At 36.4% G+C, this 19,261-nt stretch overlaps 2 protein-coding genes and 1 pseudogene across 2 annotated transcripts; 1 reads left to right on the top strand and 2 right to left on the bottom strand.

The window, feature by feature from the left end:
* The first annotated feature begins 352 nt into the window (after positions 1-352).
* Positions 353-2,858, top strand: LOC120199551 (annotated as a pseudogene).
* A 2,517-nt stretch (positions 2,859-5,375) lies between these two features.
* LOC120199434 (putative disease resistance protein At3g14460) lies at positions 5,376-7,025 on the bottom strand. Its single transcript, XM_039200513.1, has one exon. The coding sequence runs from the start codon at positions 7,023-7,025 to the stop codon at positions 5,376-5,378; it is 1,650 nt and encodes a 549-aa protein (XP_039056444.1).
* A 2,611-nt stretch (positions 7,026-9,636) lies between these two features.
* On the bottom strand, positions 9,637-13,494 carry LOC120199433 (putative disease resistance RPP13-like protein 1). The gene has a single exon (XM_039200512.1). The coding sequence runs from the start codon at positions 13,492-13,494 to the stop codon at positions 9,637-9,639; it is 3,858 nt and encodes a 1,285-aa protein (XP_039056443.1).
* Positions 13,495-19,261: the final 5,767 nt, after the last annotated feature.

The raw sequence follows: 19,261 nt of genomic DNA, 5'->3' as shown, positions 1-19,261 counted from the left end.
ATTCCAGTGATCTGGACAAGCCATCCATATTTATTATTATTATTTTTCAGCTTCACCTACTCCACTACTTGTTCAAAATCTGGAAAAAGAAAGTTCTCTTGTTCCAGTTCCATATGATTTTGTTACCTTTGCACACCAAAATGCTCATATTATATTATACTACTGTATAACATGTTCTTTGTACATGCATGGTCGGCTTTCATCTGCATTTTGTCTCCTCCATATTCTTCTTCTACATTAATTATTCCTTTATATTCTTGACGAATTTGATATAAAACAAACTCACTTTTGGATCCAAAAAAAAACCCATCTTTCTCCCTTCTCTTTCTCTCTTGTCCCACAGAAAAACACAATGGACAGATACCCTTTTCTCCTTCTTACATTCTTCTTCTTCTTCATTGTTTCATCCATGGTGGCTGCCCCAGTTCATTGCCAGAAGCAAACACAAGCTCTAACCCATCTCTACAGGAACAAGATGAAGGCGAATTCTGGATTCGACAAGTCTCGTTTCAAGCCAATTCATCACATAAAAAAGAGCAGTGTACATCCACAGCGTGAAATGAAGGAAAAAGACAGGATTCGGATGTTGCCCGGACAGCCTCGTGCCTCGTTCGAACAGTACGGTGGCTATATGACTGTGGATAAATCGGCGGGTCGTGCACTTTACTATTATTTCGTGGAGGCTCAGCATTATTCTAAGGAGTCCTTGCCTCTTCTTCTTTGGCTTAATGGAGGTACTTTTGAATGATTGATTGTTCTCTTTTCATTGATACAAATTCTGTTTTTTTTTTGGTTTTGTACGATGACGATGATCCTTCAAGTCACAGGATTCTTATCTGGCTGTATACTTCTGTGTCACTCTCTTTCCTATAATGAGGCCATATTTCTTAATACGACATACGGTCTAAAATTTTATAAATTTATCCTTTAATAAAAAAAAATCTAATGTCCATTGCTAATTTTTTTTATAAACTGTCACACTTTGACTTTATTCCCAATGCACCTAAGTAACTGTTTTTTTTTATGAAATGCCACAGTGAAAATAGTGAGTTGATGGTATGGTTTTGTGACCAGGGCCTGGGTGTTCATCTCTAGCCTATGGAGCAATGGAAGAGCTTGGACCCTTCAGGGTTCATAGCAATGGGAAAACACTTTACAGAAACAGATACTCATGGAACTATGGTAACATTATATTTATAACCACGTGTATCTTATCCGTTTGTTGAATAACCCGAACCGGATACCGCAGAATTTCGTCTCGGAAACCTGAACAACTCTTTTTTGAATTGCAGCTGCAAATGTTCTGTTTGTGGAGTCTCCTGCTGGGGTAGGATTTTCATACTCCAACGCAACATCAGATTATGAGAAGAGTGGTGATAGTAAAACAGCTGTTGACAATTATGTCTTCCTGTTGAACTGGTTGGTGAGATTTCCTGAATACAAGAACAGGGAATTTTACATCGCTGGAGAAAGCTACGCGGGGCATTATGTTCCTCAACTTGCTCACACCATTCTCCAACACAACATCAAAGCTAATCAAACCCTCATCAATCTCAAAGGAATTCTAGTATTTCTCTCTCTGTCTCTCTATGTTCTGTCTTTTGACCAATAATTCTGTTTTTTTCCACCAACATGAAGACATGATTGAAGCTTAGGACATTATGGTACAGCTGCCATTGTTTGACCTTATTCTTGATGAAAAATGTTGCAGATTGGGAATGCTGTGATCAATGATGAAACTGATAACAAAGGAATGTATGATTAAATGGAGAGCCATGCCCTCATTTCAGATGAAACTGCACATGGGATAAACAAATATTGCAGTTTTTCGTCCGAGGAGAGCTTGGAGATCGGAACCAAGTGCCAATCAGCCATGGATGAGATAAGTAGGGATACTTACTACCTTGATATTTACAATATCTATGCCCCTTTATGCCACAATTCCAGTCTCACAGTCATTCCCAGGAAGCCTTCCGTAAGTTAAAACAGCGGTTAAACATCGAACATTCGAACGGTGATGAGTCCAGTAATCTGATTCTTTGATGTTCCATGTAGGTGGTAAGTTTCGACCCGTGCAGCGATGATTACGTACATGCTTATCTAAACAGGGTTGATGTTCAAGAGGCCATGCATGCCAATGTAACGAAACTCGACCATGATTGGGAACCCTGCAGCGATATCATCAGCAGATGGGGAGATAGCCCATCCACAATCATCCCCCTTCTACAAGAATTAATGGCGAATGGAATAAGAGTGTGGGTTTTCAGGTACTAAAACCATTGCCCTAAACTTAATTTTTATACGTATCATCATTGCGTGTGTAGACGTGGTATGTATTTTATACGATGCAATGTAGCGGCGATACTGATGGGAGAGTACCAGTTACTTCAACCAAGTACACCATTAAGAAGATGAACCTTCCGGTTAAAACTAAGTGGCACCCATGGTACCTTGATGGGGAGGTAAGACTTTTGGGTTAGTTTCAGTTCAAGTCATGTCGGATTATTTTAGATATCGATCGAACATTATCTGTGTGGCAGGTTGGAGGTTTTACCGAGGTGTATGACGGAGACTTAACATTTGCCACCGTAAGGGGAGCGGGGCACCAAGTGCCAAGCTTCCAACCAAAGAGGGCACTTTCATTGATCTGGCATTTTCTCGCCGGAAAACCTCTCCCGGAGACCTCACGTTACGAGTGATTTCCTCTTCTACGTTTCCGATTTCTTTCATTGTTTTAATTGTCTTCAATAGATATCGATTCCGGGAAAATTGTATATCATATCATATCTCCATTTTCTTCTCTCATTGGAATTATTGGACAGGGGAAATACATATACATATAGTGATCCTAAATTATTCAATAAAATGTATTTGGTTTCATTAATTATGTCTACATAGTTAATAAACTTCTCCCAGTCATAATCACCATAATTGAAACAAGAAAAAGAATTTTTCTGAGATATTTCTGAAGAGTGGTCAAGAGTTGCTCGTTCCCATGTTCTTGGAAGGGCCACACACAACTGGCAGTCCAATAACTCAGCAACAGCAGCAAGAAAAGGCTGAAAATTTAATAATACCAGTGTCCCAGTGAAGTTTAACAAGGACTGGTCACCATTTTTAACTCAAAAACTTGTAAAGGGAAAAAAGAAATCAGAGGAAACAAATCTTTGTATTCATCAAGGTAGGTTAATCTCTCAGCTGAAATTTTCTGCAAACACAAATACTTGAACTCGAGACATTGCTCAATCAATAACAAGCTTCTTACCACTTGAATCAAATCCCATTGGTAATACTTTAGATATTCTTATTAATAAAAGTTTTAATTATTTTATTAAAATTGAAAAAGTAAATCAAGAGCCAATTTATAGGAGAAAGCCAAAGTTTAGGGGGAAATTATACCAAAAAAAGTCGGTGGCCAAAAAGCATATCGAAACTGAAGTTAGGGATCAAATTAAAGATCGAAGCTAAATTCAAAAGTTAATTGTATAAAATAAAAAGTCAGGAGATAAATTTCAGCCCATAATTAAAATTAGGGGTCAAATTAAAAATCGGTGCAAATCAGGCTTAAAATATACATTAACCCTTACATTTTACAGTAGGTGTTGCTCTCGTGGATTCCACTTTCGGTGGACGCTATACACTTATCTATTGTACGAATCCAAAGGAGCCATTAAAATCTTGATTTTTTCCGCTTAAGCGTGATATTATTTTTGTTGTTTTGGAAACGGACAACGGTTCTTAATAAAAAAAAATAGCTGCTTCTTGTTCCCATATGTAATAGAGTAAGGGGGAAATAAGATAGTAGGTTGCCCCCAACACTAGGTTGAGAGTAGCTTCCGTAGGACACCTCCGAATTATAAAATACCCTCCATAAGACTCGATCCCACGACCTCAAAATTAAAAACCTTATGCTCTACCAACTAAGCTGAATGGTCATTTCAACTGTTCTTAATAAACATGTTGATAAATTTGGAGTAAATATTCTAATAACTTTTTTCGAGGTTATTTATATAAGGGTTTAATTTTTTTATAGGGAGCCCATAGTTTTATTTAAAAAAGAAAATATCTAAAAGTACAATAAAACTTTTCTAGTATAATCGTAAACGTAAACTAAATTATAATTAAGATATTTTCATATGACCATTAACACAAAAACTAGATACTTAGAGCACACAAGTATCATAAAAGAAAAATGTTCTAACCAATATTCGAATAAAATAAATATACAAATAAATATGACTGCATCGGTAAATGAACCATAAAAGTTGATGAATCTATTGAAATACCATCGAAAATCGCAAATCAAAGTCAAGCGACTTAAGAAAACTATCCACGAGCGCAAAACGCGTATCCAAATCAATCTGAGGGTCAAAAGCAAGGAAGATCAGTAGGATAACAAATAAGCGTTATCTTGATCAGTCGTGACGATATTAAATACAATCATGTGAAAAAAGATAAACGAAAAAAAGGGAAAAAAACCGTAAGCTACAGAAAGACAAAGAAAAACGTATTATAAAGACAGAGAACATGTCGTAATGACATAATTATTCTTATTAAAAAACTAAAAAAAAAATAACCGACGGGCGACAACTAACACCAAAACCAATGCAACTACCGATTAAATAAAATTTAAGGGTTTAATTTTTTAAAATAATAGAATAAAAGTTTAATATATTAAATCCATTTAAATAGAATTTATTCTTTCATTCAATCAAATAAAATGATTAAGATTTTTTCATAAAGGGTCTAACTCTTTCAACTCTACTCAAATAATTAATGGTTTAATTCAAATTGACAATTGATATTATTTTCCAGCATAATAACAACTCTAATATCTAATATTTACCGTTTTATGACTTTAATCCCAATTCTTTTAATCACTTTTACCTCAACCTTTAAAAATTATTAAAATGTTGGACATTAACGTTAAATTTTTTACAACTTCAATGTCAATTCGATACTGTAAACTACATGTTTATCTTTCATCATTAATGACTATTTTTTTCTTTTGGTTGTACTCTCGTTTCCAAAGTTTTACCTTAATTAATCTGAATAGATTCGGGTTACACACCTAATTTTAATGGGAAGTCATCCAACGGAAATTTTGTGCGTACACAAGAACTCGAACTCGAAGCCTATTTAAATAATATCGAGCGGCTTACAATTTAAACCAACCCGTTGTTCATCTTCAATGATTCTTTGATCATAGCTTTTCATCATTTTTTATGCTTGTTTGTCATTCGATTATTAACTTCTAAATCTGAAACATAACTTCTTAAGTGAAGCTAATAGTAGAGTATTAACTCCTTAGAATATCATTAATCTCTAGCATATATTTACATAAAAATAATCTAAAAACAGAAAGCACAGGCGCTTCAATCTATATGAAGGCAAGGGATGTCGCAAATGAGGGACCAGTACTCTCCTTTCTCTTTTCTGCACCTGTCTCGTAAAACCGGACAGCCTGAGATGCGTAACCGTCCCAGTGAGGCCGGTAGTGCCGTCTTCGGCAGAAGCCAGAGCTTACGGCACCCTTCAATCTGCAATTCTTGTAGATCTACGAGGTTCTCCAGCTCCCTGGACAGATATTCCAAGTTCTCGAGTCGTTCCAGGCAAAGACTGGTTAATGTCGAAGGAAGTATTACACCCTCGTACGGAAACGAAACAAAATCTGTAGCAGGACATGTACCGATAATTTTGAGTTCCGTAAGAAAATTGAGTTTGTCCAGGCCCCACTCCGACATTGGCTGCTTCAGATTTACCCAGTTGCTCAACTCGAGCGAAGTTATGTTGGGCGGAAAACCACCCTCTGGAATCGATCTCAGAGCCACACAGTCTGACAAACTCAGTTCTCGGAGGGAGATGAGGTTCCACATGGGGTTAGGCAGTGCACTGAGATTCATACAAGCAGATATTCTAAGAACTTGGAGATTGAGCACTATTCCATCGGGAAGACACCGTAGATTTATGCAGTTTTCGATCCTCAAGCTCTTGAGTGTTGAGAGCAACTTGCCTTCGGGGAAGGACACGAGAGAAGGGCATCCCATAATCTTTAACTCTTCAAGATTGCAGCCATTCATGTCTTGTAGTGACCCCATAGCCTTGCAGTCAAGGATTGTGAGGCACTTCATCGTACAAGGCAACCCTTTTTCTGTCAATGACTCAAACTTTTGGCACCTATCGATACGGAGATCCGTAAGAGACGACAGGCAGCATAGTCCTCGCCCGTGCTCGTCTCCAACCAAGGATACAAGCTTGGGACATTTCGTTACTGCCACACTCTTTAGCCGATGCAGGTTTTGCAATTCGGCTCCGTTCCGCCACAAACATGTTAATTCACTGCAACTTTCAATTTCTAGGACTTCCAGTTTCGTTAAGGCCTTCGGTAGCTCCTTGATTATGCAGGTAAGATCTGATATTCCCTTGAGTTTCAAGCTGGTGATGTTTTGACCAACTATACTCCTAAGAATCATGCTGCTACTGTCCTCCATGGTTAATTCGCCTAAGAATGGGAAGCTTAAAGGTGAATTTGTTAACCGTGGGCAGTTTTGAACAACTAGTTTTACCAGAGAACTAAGGGTTCTTGGTAACGTTCCTGCTAATCTAGGACAGTTGTGCAGTATTAGCTCGCGAAGTCGGGGGAAACCGTCGATGTTGCCAACAGAATGAATCCATTCTTCCCATTCCGACATGTTCTCAAACCTCAATATCTCCAAAGATCGAAACCCATTGCCGAAAAATTCAGGGCCCAACTTTGTCACTGCATGCATGCCTCTTACGTTTAAGCTTCTGAGTGACGGTAGATGCCCGAGTGATGGAAATGATTTGCAATTTATACAGTCCAAGAGGTCTAGCTGCTCTATTTTAGCAAAAGAAGGATTCTCTACCAAAGACGGGAACTTGGTAGCTCCGTAACATGAAATCGACAGCCGTTGGAGATCTTTCGGAGGTTGCAGTGACCCACCAAAAGTTTGGGGACAAATTGGAACATATAAAAGATTAAAGACTAATTTAGAATAAGTCATTGTTTGGGGATGAAATTGGAATATCCAAAAGTTTGATTATCAATTTGACCCACCAAATCACTTTGATATACAGTTTGCCCCTTAACATAATTTTAATAAAAATTTATCCTTAATTTATTATTTGAGTTTGTATTAAATTAATATTAGAAATATATTTCTTGATTCTTTTAGACATTTTTTTGATTGCCCTCCTAGTTCTAAGGCTTTGGCTTGACTGATCCGCATCAACTCTCGTCGTACACCTGACTTTGGTAGATGAGTCTCTTAGCTAAAATTTTCTGCGTACACAAAGACTCAAACTCGAGACCTTGCTTAAGTAATATAAATCTTCTTACCACTTGAATCAACTCCCATTGGTAATGCTTTAGATATTTTTATTAATAATAGTTTTAATTATTATATTAAAATTGAAAAAAAAAATCAAGAGCCAATTTATAGGTGAAAGCCAAAGTTTAGGGGGAAATTATACCCAAAAAAAGTCGCTGGCCAAAAAGCATAACGAAACTGGAGTTAGTGATCAAATTAAAGATCAAAGCTAAATTCAAAAGTTAAATTGTATAAAATAAAAAGTCAGGAGATAAATTTCAGCCCAGAATTAAAATTAGGGGTCAAATTAAAAATCGGTGCAAATCAGGCTTAAAAATATACATTAACCCTTACATTTTACATTAGGTGTTGCTCTTGTCGATTCCACTTTCGGTGGACGCTACACGCTAGACACTTATCTATTGTACGAATCCAAAGGAGCCATTAAAATACTTGCTTTTTTCCGCTTAAGCGTGATATTATTTTTGTTGTTTTGCAAACAGACAACTGTTCGGGTATTTTTGTTATACGATAATTTTAACATACGAGAAAAGAAATGTCATATCGAAAATATTAATATTTTTTTAATATTTTTAATAAAGTATTACTTAAAATATTATTTTTTATCGAAAATGTTAATTTTGTTAATTAATTTTTAGTAGAAAAAAAATATTTTAGGTATCGCTTTATCAGAAATGTTAAACATTTTAGGTAGCGTCCAATATTAACATTTCCTATAGAAAAAAATAATGTTTAGGTAACGCTTTACCGAAAATATTAAAAAAATATTAACATTTCCAATAACGTCTTTCCTTAACTGTATATTAAGATTATCATATATTAAACATCCCCGACTGTTATTAATTAAACATGTTGATAAATTTGGGGCTAAATGTTATAACTTTTTTTGAGGTTATTTATATAAGAGTTTAATTTTTTTTTTATAAAAATCCGTTAGTTTTATTAAAAATAAAAAATATCTAGAATTACAATGAAAAATTACAAGTATAGTCGTAAGCGTAAATTAAATTATAATTTCCTATAATCATTAACACAAAAACTAGCCACTTAAATCACTTAATGACCATAAAAGGAAAAGGTTAAAAAAACCTAACCAATGTTCGAATAAAATAAAGACACAGATAAATCTGACTGCATCGGCAAGTGAACTACAAAAAGGGATGAATCTATTGAAATATCACAAACAAATCGCAAATCAGAATCAAGCGATGAGAGAAAACTATCCACGAGCGCAAAACGCATATCCAAATCAATCTGATGGGTAAAGCAGGGAATATCAACAGGATAACAAATAAGCGTTATCTTGATCAGTCGTGGCGATGTCAAATCCAACCATGTGAAAAAAGATAAACGAAAAAAAAAAAGATAAAAAATTGTAAGCTACCAAAAGATAGAGAAAAACATGTCACAAATACTGAGATAAATGTACCATAAAGATAGAAAACATGTCATAAAAATATAATTAATCTTATTAAAAAGCTAAAAAAAATAACCGACCAGCGCCAAAACCGGTGCAACTGCAGGTTAAACAAAAAATTAAGAGTTTAATTTTTTTAAAAATAATAGCATAAAAGTTTAATATATTAAATCCATTTAAATAGAATTTAATATTTCATTCAATCAAATAAAATGATTAAAATTATTACATAAAGGGTCCAACTCTTTCAACTCTACTCAAATAATTAATGGTTTAATTCAAATTGACTATTGATATTATTTTCCAGCATAATAACAACTCTAATATCTAATATTTACCGTTTTATGACTTTAATCCTAATTCTTTTAATCACTTTTACCTCAACCTTTAAAAATTATTAAAATGTTGGACATTAACGTTAAATTTTTTACAACTTCAATGTCAATTCGATACTGTAAACTATGTTTATCTTTCATCTTTAATGACTATTTTTTTCTTTTGGTTGTACTATTGGTTTCTAAAGTTTTACCTTGATTAATCTGAACAGATTCGGGTTACACACCTAATTTTAATATGTGAGTCTCCCAACAAAAATTTTGTGCATACACAAGAATTCGAACTCGAGGTCTACTTAAACAATATCGAGCGGCTGACAATTTAAACCAAACCGTTGTTCATCTTCAATGATTCTTTGATCATAGCTTGTCATCATTTTTAATGCTTGTTTGTCATTCGATTATTAACTTCTAAATCTGAAACATAACTTCTTAAGTGAAGCTAATAGTAGAGTATTAACTCCTTAGAATATCATTAATCCCTAGCATATATTTACATAACAATAATCTAAAAACAGAAAGCACAGGCGCTTCAATCTATATGAAGGCAAGGGATGTCGCAAATGAGGGACCAGTACTCTCCTTTCTCTTTTCTGCACTTTTCTCGTAAAACCGGGCAGCCTGAGATGCGTAGCCATCCCAGTGAGACCGGTAGTCCCGTCTTCGGTAGAAACCAGAGCTTACGGCACCCTTCAATCTGCAATTCTTGTAGATCCACGAGGTTCTCCAGTTCCCTGGACAGATATTCCAAGTTCTCGAGTCGTTCCAGGCAAAGACTGGTTAATGTCGAAGGAAGTATTACACCCTCGTATGGAAACGAAACAAAATCTGTAGCAGGACATGTACCGATAATTTTGAGTTCCGTAAGAAAATTGAGTTTGTCCAGGCCCCACTCCGACATTGGCTGCTTCAGATTTACCCAGTTGCTCAACTCGAGCGAAGTTATGTTGGGCGGAAAACCACCCTCTGGAATCGATGTCAGAGCCACACAGTCTGACAAACTCAGTTCTCGGAGGGAGATGAGGTTCCACATGGGGTTAGGCAGTGCACTGAGATTCATACAAGCAGATATTCTAATAACTTGGAGATTGAGATTGAGCACTATTCCATCGGGAAGACACCGTAGATTTCTGCAGTTTTCGATCCTCAAGCTCTTGAGTGTTGAGGGCAACTTGCCTTTGGGGAAGGACACGAGAGAAGGGCATCCCATAATCTTTAACTGTTCAAGATTGCAGCCATTCATGTCTGGTAGTGACCCCATAGCCTTGCAGTCAAGGATTGTGAGGCACTTCATCGTACAAGGCAACCCTTTTTCTGTCAATGACTCAAACTTTTGGCACCTATCGATCCGGAGATCCGTAAGAGACGACAGGCAGCATAGTCCTCGCCCGTGCTCGTCTCCGACCAAGGATACAAGCTTGGGACATTTCGTTACTGCCACACTCTTTAGCCGATGCAGGTTTTGCAATTCGGCTCCGTTCCGCCACAAACATGTTAATTCACTGCAACTTTCAATTTCTAGGACTTCGAGTTTTGTTAAGGCCTTCGATAGCTCCTCGATTATGCTGGTAAGATCCGATATTCCCTTGAGTTTCAAGCTGGTGATGTTTTGACCAACTATACTCCTAAGAATCATGCTGCTACTGTCCTCCATGGTTAATTCGCCTAAGAATGGGAAGCTTAAAGGTGAATTTGTTAACCGTGGGCAGTTTTGAACATCTAGTTTTACCAGAGAACTAAGGGTTCTTGGTAACGTTCCAGCTAATCTAGGACAGTTGTGCAGTATAAGCTCGCGAAGACGGGGGAAACCGTCGATGTTGCCAACAGATGGAATCCATTCTTCCCATTCCGACATGCTCTCAAACCTCAATATCTCCAAAGATCGAAACCCATTGCCGAAAAATTCAGGGCCCAACTTTGTCACTGCATGCATGCCTCTTACATTTAAGCTTCTGAGTGACGGTAGATGCCCGAGTGATGGAAATGATTTGCAATTTATACAGTCCAAGAGGTCTAGCTGCTCTATTTTAGCAAAAGAAGGATTCTCTACCCAAGACGGGAACTTGGTAGCTCCGTAATATGAAATTGACAGCCGTTGGAGATCTTTTGGAGGTTGCAGTGACTCAAGGACCTGCATTTGGTTGTGTCTCGTTTTACAATCGTCGCTCCATTCGAGGGCTAACTCCTTCAGGCCGTGTTTTTGTCTTAGGTTGGCAATCCTTGAATCTTGAATATCCACCACGTTTTGCAGCCCTGTAATAGAGAGGTGACCTTGAAGAGATAAATCCTTTAACTCCCTTAATGAGGGTCCTCGAGCTTTCCCAATAATGAATTTGGGCAATATCCGGAGACCGGTCATGTTTCCGAGTCCCCGTGGCAGCTCTTGTAGCTTGGGAGTATCGCTGATGTCGAGACGACTCAATTTACGTAGTTCACAGATTTCAACAGGCAAAGCAGTTAGTTCTTTGCACTGGTTTAATATTAACATTTGTAACTGGTAAAGAGATCCGATTGACCGAGGCAGCAACCTTATTGCGGTTCTAGACAAATTAAGGGACCGCAAAAGCTTCAGTTCTCCAATCGAACTCGATAACTCTTCGATCAAATAGCCACTCAAGGACAACACTCTTAAGCATTTTAATTTTGGCAGCAATTCCTGTGATACCTTGCTACTTAAGTAGCAGTATTCTCTCTGGTGCGATGTTGGCAGGGCTAGGAAAGACCGCGCACGCTTCATATTGTTGAAGATTTCAAACCTTTTCGAGACATCGTATTGGTTGGTAACGAATGATACATGACGAACCATTTCGAAATAACGCTGGCCGTCGGTGATGTGCTCTCCATTCTCCATATTAAAGCAGAAGTCCCCGGCAACAGATTGAGCAAAATCTATGAATAGGTCATGCATTACAAACAGTGCTTTGTTATTGTTCGACTGCTGAAAAAATGACCTCGATAGCAGATCGGAGAAGTACTCACGACCCAAGTCTTCCGGTTGCTTGCTCCCCTTTGTTTGCACGAAACCTTCTGCTATCCATAAGAGAACCAACTCATCTCTATCGAATTCATAGCCCTTTGGAAACAAAGAGCAATAAGAAAAACACGGCTTCAAATGAGAAGAGAGGTGTTGGTAACTCAATTCTAGAGCTGCAACGATGACTCCTTTCTCTTCTCTTAGATCCCACAGCTTGCTCCTGGATACGGCTTCCCATTCTTCGTATGTCGGCTTGTTTCGCAAGACGCCTGCCAGAGCTTTTACTGCCAAAGGTAATCCTTTGCATTTCTTCGCTATATCATTGCCAATTCCTTTCAGATGTTGATGCCCATCAAAGTTTTTGATTCCCAAAGTATGACAGGCTAGAATCGACAAGCAATCATCGTCTGCCAACTCTTTTAATGGAAAAACAGGATATAAGAGTCCTGTTATTTGTGAAACGTTTCGACTCTGAGTGGTGACGATGATTTTGCATACCGAGTTATCGACTTCGAAAGGACTGATAAGGAGACTCCATTCATCGTAGTTTTGGCGCCATACGTCATCCAAGACAAGTAGAAATTTCTTCCCCGATAGTTCATCCTTCAGTTTGAGCTGAAGCAAATTCAAGTCATCTGTGTCACAAATTCTAGGATTGACAGCACTTAAAATGTCTTTTGTGATCTTTAAGACATCGAAATCTTCCGAGACATAGATCCATGCTCGCAAGTCGAAAAATCGTTCGACTTCTCGATCATTGTAAACCAGCCGAGCAAGTGTGGTCTTGCCAATTCCTGTCATGCCAGTTATGTTGATCACAGGGACTTGAGCACGGTCACTTGCTTGCTCGACAAGCAACAATTTAAGTATTTCTTCCTTCTCATCTCCCCTGCCGAAAACATTGGCTTCAGTGACTAAAGATGTTGTGGGCAGCCTTTTATAATCTCTTGCTTTGTAGTTCTTTCCTCCGATATTCTCACCGAGCCCGAGGTTGTTCTTTTCACTCGTAATCTCCTGCAGCCTTTTGGTGATCGCCGTCATCTTCGACCCCACCTTGGCATTAAACATCGCGCCACGCACACCATTCCATTTCAAACGTCTCCAACAATTCTTTTTGGCGGCGGACTTGGGCCGCGAATGTTCATAGGCAAACTCATCTAATATGTCCTCGACGTCATAAGCCGATTCCTTTAACTCTTTCAACCAGATTTTGATTCTTCTTTCCATCGCTTGCTTCTCCTCTGCATCGGCCAGAACCGCCTTGATACCCTGCAATATCTTCTCCCACTTCTTGAGTTCATTATAAACTTTCTTCTTCGGAACGAAGTTTATCAAGTCCGAAGCTTCTAACTTTTCGAGTATCGCCTCGAACACGGTGGAGAAAAAAGCTTCTCCGACTGCAGAAACGACCTCCATGATTAGTCCTTCGAAGGAAAAAAAACAAAGCAACTGATAGAGTTCGAAACTAAAGACAACATGTAGAGAATAATCATCCGAAACAGAACAAGACTGGAGATGAGTTCATATCATGACTCATGACACTGTATTAAGTCAAGTACTAAGTTTCCTACACCATTCCTTTTCCTTGCTGATTATTTACATATTGTCCATGAAAGCTCGAACGGTCAAGTCATTGCAACTTTGGAAGGAAATTTCGTCGATGACTAAAAGATTTTAGAAGTCTTTTTTCTATAACATTTGGTCGACATCGACGCAGGCTATGAGTTGCATTTAAGAAATGAGGGAGTGCGTCACTTAATGGACGACAAAAGAAAAACTCCATTGATTGGTTCTTCTTATTACTCTTTGTTTTTTCCACCCTTTGGTTTTATTATAGGACAAAAACCGGTAGCTTTCATGGTTACTGGTGAATAGCTATAATTAAAGCAAAAAGGACGGCCTCACCGTGTGGAAAAATGTATGGAAAGTTGGTATAGTTCAGTGCATGCACTTGCAGAATTTCCTTCTGTTTACAAGATATAGCAAAGAATTTTCAGTAGAGGAAAACGGGATGAAGTTCAGGATAGAGCCAAAAAAATTTAGATAATAATATTTTAATTTTTTTAATCTAAATATTAATTAAATAAGTTCTTCGCTTATCCTCCCTACTAATTTCAAGATATATATGCTTAATAAATCTTTGTTCTTTTGACTCAATCCTAAATTTGTATCAAATAATATAAATTGTTCTTCCAATCAAATTTCATCGATATAAAATGAAGGCTCATATGTTTGTGCATGGTAATGGGGTATCTTAAATTATATAGGATCAAACATTTTCTTTTGTGTTTGGTTGGAGATTGCTGCAATTTCCTGGCATTTTCCTATGTTTGCGAAACATCACGTCAAGTGCTAAGTCAGCTTAATTGATCGGTAAATAAAAGATATTTTTTTTAATTGAAGCCATGAAAGGGAAATCCCAAGGCAGAAGGAAGAGGACAACCTTGAGTTTTGGTGAGGGCATGCACGATATTTGTGTAGACACTCATTTTCGTCTGAGATATTAAAAATTTTTATTTCAGTATTTATATTATTATATAGTTTATAATATATATAAAATAATTTCAATATATATATAATATATAGTTTTTGAAAATATATATAATTTTTAAATATATATATAGTTTTGAAAACATATAATATATATAGCTTTTAAAAATAATTTAAAAAAAACATATATAATATATATAATTTTTAAAAATATGTTCTAGTTTTTGAAAACATATTATGTAGTTTTTGAAAATATAATATATGTTATATAGTTTTTTATTATATATTATCTATATTTATTATTTTATATTTATTATATTTAATTATATTATTATTTATGTATTTATTTAATTTTATTTTTAACATGTCCAAGTCCAAATTTAGGTCTAATACAGTCCAAAGTGCAGTCCAACCGAGCAAGCATGCCTGACTCAGCAAGCCAGCCCGGTTAGGGGATTTAACCCAACCCAAAAATAATAAATTAGGGTTATGTATCAAGCAAGGGCGTCGCAAGGGGAGCGTGCGTGGAGGCCACGCGCCTGAGTAGTTCGAGAGCTGGCCGGATTTCTCGGCCCCTTAACGTAAAATCAAAGCAAAATCCGAATAGCAACGACGTGCCAAAAGATCGACTACACCCGACGTCCCGAGATATTCGAGACCATAACGGCCGACCACAAGAGTATAAAAGCTCCTGCCAGGCACAACAACATGTGAACAAGAAAAATCATCACCAGAGCAACCAATATTGAAAAAATCCGATCAAACAACAAAATTACCGAAACAACCCAACAATATATGAAGATATCAGCAAAATATAAAAAAAAAACTATGAAAAGAGCATCAAAACACCGAAGCAAAGTAAAACAAAGCCTAAAAGCATATTGGTTTTGGTTCGAGAGGGAAAAAGTCATCGGAAGTCGAAAAAGGCTCATCGGAAAAAAGTTAAAAACCGATTGATTTTTCTTAAATCTACGCTATCTGGGGTTTATTTTGAGGATTCGAGACTCGAGTTTAATTTCAAGGTGTTGAGAGGAACATTTCGATATAGATTAGGTTTTTTTCGACAACCGAAGGCAGCGCCCGGAGTGGCATGAAAGCTCGAAAGGTCACATCATTGGAACTTTGGAAGGAAATTTCGTCGATGACTAAAAGATTTTAGAAGTCCTTTTCTATAACATGTGGTCGACATCGACGCAGGCTATGAGATGCAGTTAAGAAATGAGGGAGTGCGTCACTTAATGGACGACAAAAACAAAAGAAAAACTCCATTGATTGGTCCTTCTTATCACTCTTCGTTTTTCCACCCTTTGGTTTTATTATTGAAAAAGACTGGTAGCTTTCATGGTTACTGGAGAGTAGCTATAATTAAAGCAAAAAGGACGATCTCAACGTGTGGAAAATGAATGGAAAGTTGGTCTAGTTCAGTGCATGCACTTGCAGAATTTCCTTCTGCTTACAAGATATGGCAAAGAATTTTCAGTGGAAGAAAACGGAATGAAGCCATATATTCAGGATCAAGCCCAAAAAAATAGATAATAATATTTTATTTTATTTTATTTTATTTAAATATTAATTAAATAAGTTCTTCGCTTATCGTCCCTACTAATTCTAAGATATCTATGCTTAATAAATCTTTGTTCTTTTGACTCAATCCTAAATTTGTATAAAATAATATATATTATTCTTCCAATCAAATTTGATCAATATAAAATTAAGGTTCATATGTTTTTGCATGCTAATGGGGTATCTGCAGTTTCGATCTTAAATTATAGGATCAAACATTTTCTTTTGTGTTTGGTCGGAGATTGCTGCAATTTCCTGGCATTTTACTATGTTTGTGGAACTTAACTTCAAGTGCTAAGTCAGCGTAATTGATTGGTAAATAAAAGTTTACCGATTTCTTTAATGTTAAACCATGAAAGGGAAATCACAAGGCAGAAGGAAGAAGACAACCTTGAGTATTGATGAGGGCATGCACGACATTCAGACCCGTTCCAAAAAAATATGTGACGCTCTGCTATTTTTTAAAATGAGTTTTTAAAATATTTTATAATAAAATGGAATTATAAATATTAAAATTTAATATTATTAAAATTAGGATAGACATAAACAAGATTTTTTGTCCGTTAAACACAAAAAACTTAGGGTTTTTTTGAAAGAATTGATTACAATTGAATTCTTGAAAAAATAAGGGAAAATTAGAAATTTTTTTGTTAACTTTCGTCAAGAGAAAATAATTATTTATAGGTTATTGTTTTTCAAAGCATAGACCCCAAATTTTAGGATATTATGACGTATCACATGCTACACTTACCAATTGACGAGTTTGACAAATTGATAAGATTATATATAATGTAGATTTGGGAAATTTTGATAAGGTTTCATTATGACTTTTTATTATTCAAATATTCAATTATTATACTATTACTTTTTCCATGTTACATACTACGATCCATAAAATATGTTCTCTCTATCTTTTGACACGGTGGTGTTTTCAGTTTGGTATTCTCTTTGTTTTTCAAAGTTGTTTCAATGACGGATATCGATGATGAACCTAATTTGGAGTTGAAAATGGGGAAGGAGGAGATATTTGTTGCGGGGAATGAGGTGGAAAAAACATATATTTCTTATGATCTCTGTTTCGTGGGCACATTCTTAACATCCAGAGTGGTTAATTTTCAATCAATGCGTTTGACTTCAACAAACGTTTGACATCCGATGGGAGGTATCACAATCTCAGATCTAGGTAACAATAGGTTCCTATTCCGATTATTCCTTGAGATGGATGTGGATCAGATTGAGGAGGGGGTCCGAGGAATTTCAACTCTTATTTTCTGATATTGCACAGGATTCAAGAAGGGGAAGACCCTAAAATAATTCCTTTGATTGGATATTCATTTAGCGCAAAAAACCACATCACATATAAGATCTTGTCGGGTCGAAACCCGAATTAAGTCTCATGCCAATCCCCAAATCCAATACGTTTTGGAACTTGAGTTAAATTTTGTTTAAAAAAAACTTGAGTTTAATTGGAAAAAAAAACACCACATATAAAGATAATATTGAATGAAAACCAAAAATAACATATGAGGTTTCCTAAAAATGGAAATTTCACTTTGAGTCCCTTCAAGATTGAAAAGTTTTGCTTAAACTTAACGATGAAATTACTTTTTGGCCTAAAATGGTAAAACTTTAGTTTAGCCTCATTAAAAATTATAAAATTATGGGTAAATTACAAATTTGATAACTGAACTTTCATATGATTCCGATTTTACTCATCGTACTTTCAAAATTTTTAATTTGCTCACTCAACTTTATATATTGAATTTTTTTGTCACTCTGCCGTTAAACTTCTCACGCCGTTATGACGTGTCTTGGAGAAATAATCTTTTAGTCGTTAAAAGCCACAGATATTATGACAAGTCAGAAAAAATAAAAGGTAAATTACAAATTTGATAACTGAATTTTCATATAATTCATATTTTACTCACTCAACTTTATATATTGATTTTTTTGTCACTCTGTTGTTAAACTTTTCATCACCAATAATCGTCCACCGTTGCCCGTCGTTGATATTCGTCATTATTAGACGGTGACCATCACCGCCAATACCGGTGTGAGCATCAGGCCATCGCAATAAAAACCCCGGTAGTCGATTGTCAAGGCTTCCCGTCGTTCGTCGTATAGAAACCGTCGAAGGTTCGTCATGAAACCAAAGCTTCTTTAGGTTTTTGTCAATTTTCGGCCACCTGAGACGTCCGTTCGTCTCACTCCCACCACTGCCGAAGTCCTCTCCTCTTTCCGACCAAAACATAGTTATTTTACCCTCTCATCATCGTTGCCTCCGTCATCAGCCGTTGGGTAAATAGTTTGAACCTGTTTTTCAGTCACCCTGCATCCGTTAGTCTCACCCCTACTCACCTCGTCCAAAAACTCAATCTATAAAGTTAAGTGAGCAAATTGAAAATTTTGAATGTACAATGAGTAAAATATAAATTATATGAAAGTGTAGTTATGAAATTTGTAATTTACCCTTATTATTATTATTACCTGGAAATTCAATGTGGCATGTTTAGTATTAAAATATTTCACATCAACGAGCTGTTAGTGTTATAATGGTGGAGTGACAAAAAAAGTTCAATCCATAAAGTTGAGTGAAAAAATTGAAAATTTTGAAAGTATGGTGAGTAAAATAAGAATTATATAAAAGTTCAATTACCAAATTTGGAATTTACCCGAAAATTATAAACTACTGTAATGATAAAATTACTTTTTACTATCAACGGTTTCTGACGAGTCTTTTAGCGACAATGGGGATTAGTAAGGGAAGAATAAATAATTTGAGAATGAGAGACCATCGAGGGGAGGATGCGATGAAGGTTGTGAATTAGGACTAGCCGGTGTTGTAATTTGGAGATGAGGTTGTCGATGAGTCATCGTTTGCAGCGTTTCAAATTGAGGACTGAAAAATGCGAAAGCGGTCGTGATATTGTGGTAATGTTGTCGTCCAAAACCAATTTTCATGATTTTTGTGTTGAGTAACGGACTCACACCAATAACAGTATGTCGCATCCGCAATTTAACAGATAACGGTGGATTACGCTATAAGTGTTATTCCAACCGTGATTTCAACCACAATTTTTTCTTTGTTTCAAAAAATGAAAGGTCTGGGAGGAGGAAGGGGATGGGAGTT

The sequence above is a fragment of the Hibiscus syriacus genome, unplaced genomic scaffold (assembly GCF_006381635.1).
Source record: "Hibiscus syriacus cultivar Baekdansim isolate YM2019G1 unplaced genomic scaffold, ASM638163v2 tig00005459_pilon, whole genome shotgun sequence".
NCBI classification, from domain to species: domain Eukaryota; kingdom Viridiplantae; phylum Streptophyta; class Magnoliopsida; order Malvales; family Malvaceae; genus Hibiscus; species Hibiscus syriacus.
The sequence above is the reverse complement of the archived record's forward strand: the minus strand, read 5'-3'. Positions and strand labels throughout refer to the sequence as shown.

What these genes read in the sequence shown, in the direction of transcription:
- LOC120199434 (XM_039200513.1), bottom strand. Translation starts at nt 7,025, where the DNA reads ATGACTTATTCTAAATTAGTCTTTAATCTTTTATATGTTCCAATTTGT.
- LOC120199433 (XM_039200512.1), bottom strand. Translation starts at nt 13,494, where the DNA reads ATGGAGGTCGTTTCTGCAGTCGGAGAAGCTTTTTTCTCCACCGTGTTC.